The following is a 3,297-nucleotide window of genomic DNA, read 5'->3' as shown; positions in this document are numbered from 1 at the left end:
TTGGCTAGACCTGTATAGGGGAGAACGCTCAGTCATTGCTGTGTGACATTGGGATGCTCAGCACTCACCTGGAACCCTTGGACAGCAGCAGTCAGTCATCGGCATGGCTTCCCCGTCCTCAGGACCGCGGCGATCGTAGTTTCAGCACCTCGGACAGCAGCCTCATAGAGAACAGCGGTGGGGCGCGTCTGCTCCGACGCCAAGCTATGAGGCTACCAAGCGCAGCCAGCATGTAGGAAAGCCATCCTGGTCTCCATTCAACGAGGCAATCCCCGCTGATGGATATATGCTGAGAAATGCACTTGCCAGAGATTCTGCTGGCCCTTTTACTCATAGTCGTGTTCGTGGTGTCCCTGCTCGCCAATCTACTGGTGCTCATATGCTTTTTGTACAGTGCCGAGATCAGGAAGCAAGTGTCCGGCATCTTTCTGGTCAATCTGTCCCTGTGCAACCTCCTCCTAACTATCCTGAACATGCCCTCCACTTTCCTGGCCATGCTAAGTCACCAGCAGCCATTCGGCGACTGTCTGTGCCAGGCTCTGGGCTTCTTGGAAACTTTTCTGACTTCTAACACCATGCTCAGCATGGCAGCTCTCAGCATAGACAAATGGATCGCCGTGGTTTTCCCTTTGAGTTACACCAGCAAGATGAGGTACAAGGACGCTGTGATCATGATGGGGTACACCTGGCTGCACTCCCTCACCTTCCCCCTGGTTTCCTTGTTCCTCTCTTGGTTGGACTATAGCAGCATGTATGCCTCTTGTACCTTACATGTGCAGGAAGCTCCGGAGAAAAAACGCTTCATGGTGTTCACCATCGTGTTCCATGCTGCCAGTTTCGTGCTGTCTCTGGTCATTTTGTGCTTCACCTACTTAAAGGTGCTGAAAGTGGCTCGATTCCACTGCAAGAGGATAGACATTATCACCATGCAGACGCTGGTGCTGCTTGTAGACATACACCCCAGGTAAATCACTCATACTTGCCTGCTTACTGATGACTTGTGCTTGTGTCTAATGCATACTCATATACTGCTGATGGCCCCAATTTTCATACCTACAGCTAAAACTTGGACACACACTCCATATTTACAAAGCAACACTTGTGCTTGTGTCTAATGCATTCTCATACGGTGCTGATATTCCTAATTTTCATACCTACACCTACAGCTAAAACTTGGAAACACACCCCACATTTTCAAAGCATCACTTGTGACTAATGCATACTCATTTACTGCTGATGGTGCCAATTTTCATACCTACAGATAAAACTTGGAAACACATATTTACAAAGCATCACTTGTGCTTGTGTCTAATGCTGCCCATATACTGCTGGTGGTGCCCATTTTCATACCAACCTATAAATAAATATTTAAAGGGATTTACAGTTTAGGGATATGTGCTATACACCTTCTCTCTAGACCAGCTGTTCTCAACCAAGATTCTTTGGAATCCTAGGGTTCCTCTAGAGGTTTTTAGGGGTTCCTTGAGTTGTGGCTAATTGACCTTCCATCTGATTTTGCCTGCGTAGTTCCAGGTCCAATGCCACCTGGCACAGCCAGTGGAATGGCACCAATGATCTCTTTAGTTGACTGCAAGGGTAGCATTCTGAACACCACTGTAAGGGGCGACATTCTTCTACTGGCCACCAATGTAATGTGCATTCCTGAGACCTGAAAAATATTTCAAGGGTTCCTATGGGGTGAAAATTGATTGATGAAGGCTGCTCTAGATAAATGCCTATATGTGCATATATAAAGAAAGCTAAAGTTTAGGTATATCTATATATCTAAACCATATATAACCCAACATTCTATCTATCTATCTATCTATCTATCTATCTATCTATCTATCTATCTATCTATCTATCTATCTATCTATCTATCGATCTATCTATCTATCTATCTATTTATATATATATTAAACATCAGTACATTCATACTTACATTTATACCTTTAAAGACATTTCACATTTCAAACAACAATGGGTAAAGTGCTGTCACCCAGATCAATCAGTCATTATTTGTTCCTTGTCGGGACTGGTCTACATTGATGACAGGTAAGGTGAAGATTACTGTAATATATTGATGACAGGAAAGGTGAAGATTACTGTTCTACTTTAATGACAGGTAAGATGACGATGATCGGTAGCTATGGGATGTTGCACTTTGTACATTATCATTGCACTTCACACCAAATAAGTCAAATATGTAATAATAATAGATCAACATAGAAAAAGGTGGGCAGTTACCATTAGATTTCAGATTTAAGCTTTTATAAATGTAAAGTTGTGGTCAGAAAGATTGATGGCCTGCTAAACTGTATTATTTTTTTACACATGACTGTTTATATTGTATTTTAAAGGCAATGATGTTATAACTAAACAGAGGGTGCCAAAGAGTAGATATGGAGATCCATGTTGGCAGAAATGATACAGCAGTTGCACTTTTTTAATGGACAAAAATGAATAACAGTATTATAAAGGTCAATACTGACTCATATATAGCCAGCAGAAATTACTTATTGGAATATATTTCACAGAAACACTAGTAATCATTTGTTGTATATTAATTACTGGCTCAGGATAGCAGCTGAAGCAAGATTAATATATACCACAGAGAAAATATTGGGCTCAAAATGAACAAAAGTTACAATCAAATCCATACATGTAAACACTATATCAAAGACAGAGGCTGTACACTATATATATATATATATATATATAGACTAGTATGTGCTATATTATACTTGCAAAATTATACAAAATTCAGTATTTTATTTAGTCTATAAAAAACATAAGCAGTAATTTTATTTGACATACAGTATGTTGCAATGGACCACCCCACAGTGTTCCTGAAGATTAATACAGCATCAAATGAGATTTAGCCCCACCTTCCTTTTCTTCTACAGCAGATCATTTATTTGCATACATTTAGATACTCGCCACCTTAGAATACCTTTAGATTAATATAACAATTTTAACATTTGCTACATATCATTTGGCTTCATCTTTCTGATTATGTTTATTTTGACATTAAAATTATCAGCTATGCAAACAGCATTTAATACATCTCTTCCATAGTTCCATAATGCTTAATGGATCTGCTCTGCCCCCATTGCAAATGTACAATTATGTATGCTAAGTGGGAACTGTAGGCTATTAATTGTTAATCTGCACTGCCATATGCACCTAAGGACATGAAGCCAAAGAAACTATATTGACTTAAAAATTGAATTTCTAAAAGAATAAGAAATCCTCTATTTAGTTGGGCACCCCCCCCACCCACCTATTATCGTGAAG

At 39.9% G+C, this 3,297-nt stretch overlaps 1 protein-coding gene across 1 annotated transcript in view; it reads left to right on the top strand.

Annotated features, from left to right (window-relative positions):
• The first annotated feature begins 279 nt into the window (after positions 1-279).
• Positions 280-3,297, top strand: part of GPR78 (G protein-coupled receptor 78) — a 24,894-nt gene continuing 21,876 nt past the window's right edge. The window contains exon 1 of the mRNA XM_018554961.1: positions 280-964. Within this exon, the coding sequence (XP_018410463.1) occupies positions 297-964 (668 nt within the window). The 5' untranslated portion in view covers positions 280-296. The remainder of the gene's footprint in view (positions 965-3,297) is intronic.

Source organism: Nanorana parkeri, unplaced genomic scaffold (genome assembly GCF_000935625.1).
Source record: "Nanorana parkeri isolate BGI_ZX_2015 unplaced genomic scaffold, ASM93562v1 scaffold180, whole genome shotgun sequence".
Lineage (NCBI taxonomy): Eukaryota > Metazoa > Chordata > Amphibia > Anura > Dicroglossidae > Nanorana > Nanorana parkeri.
Note: the sequence above shows the minus strand (reverse complement) of the source record. Positions and strands in the feature narration are given on the sequence as shown.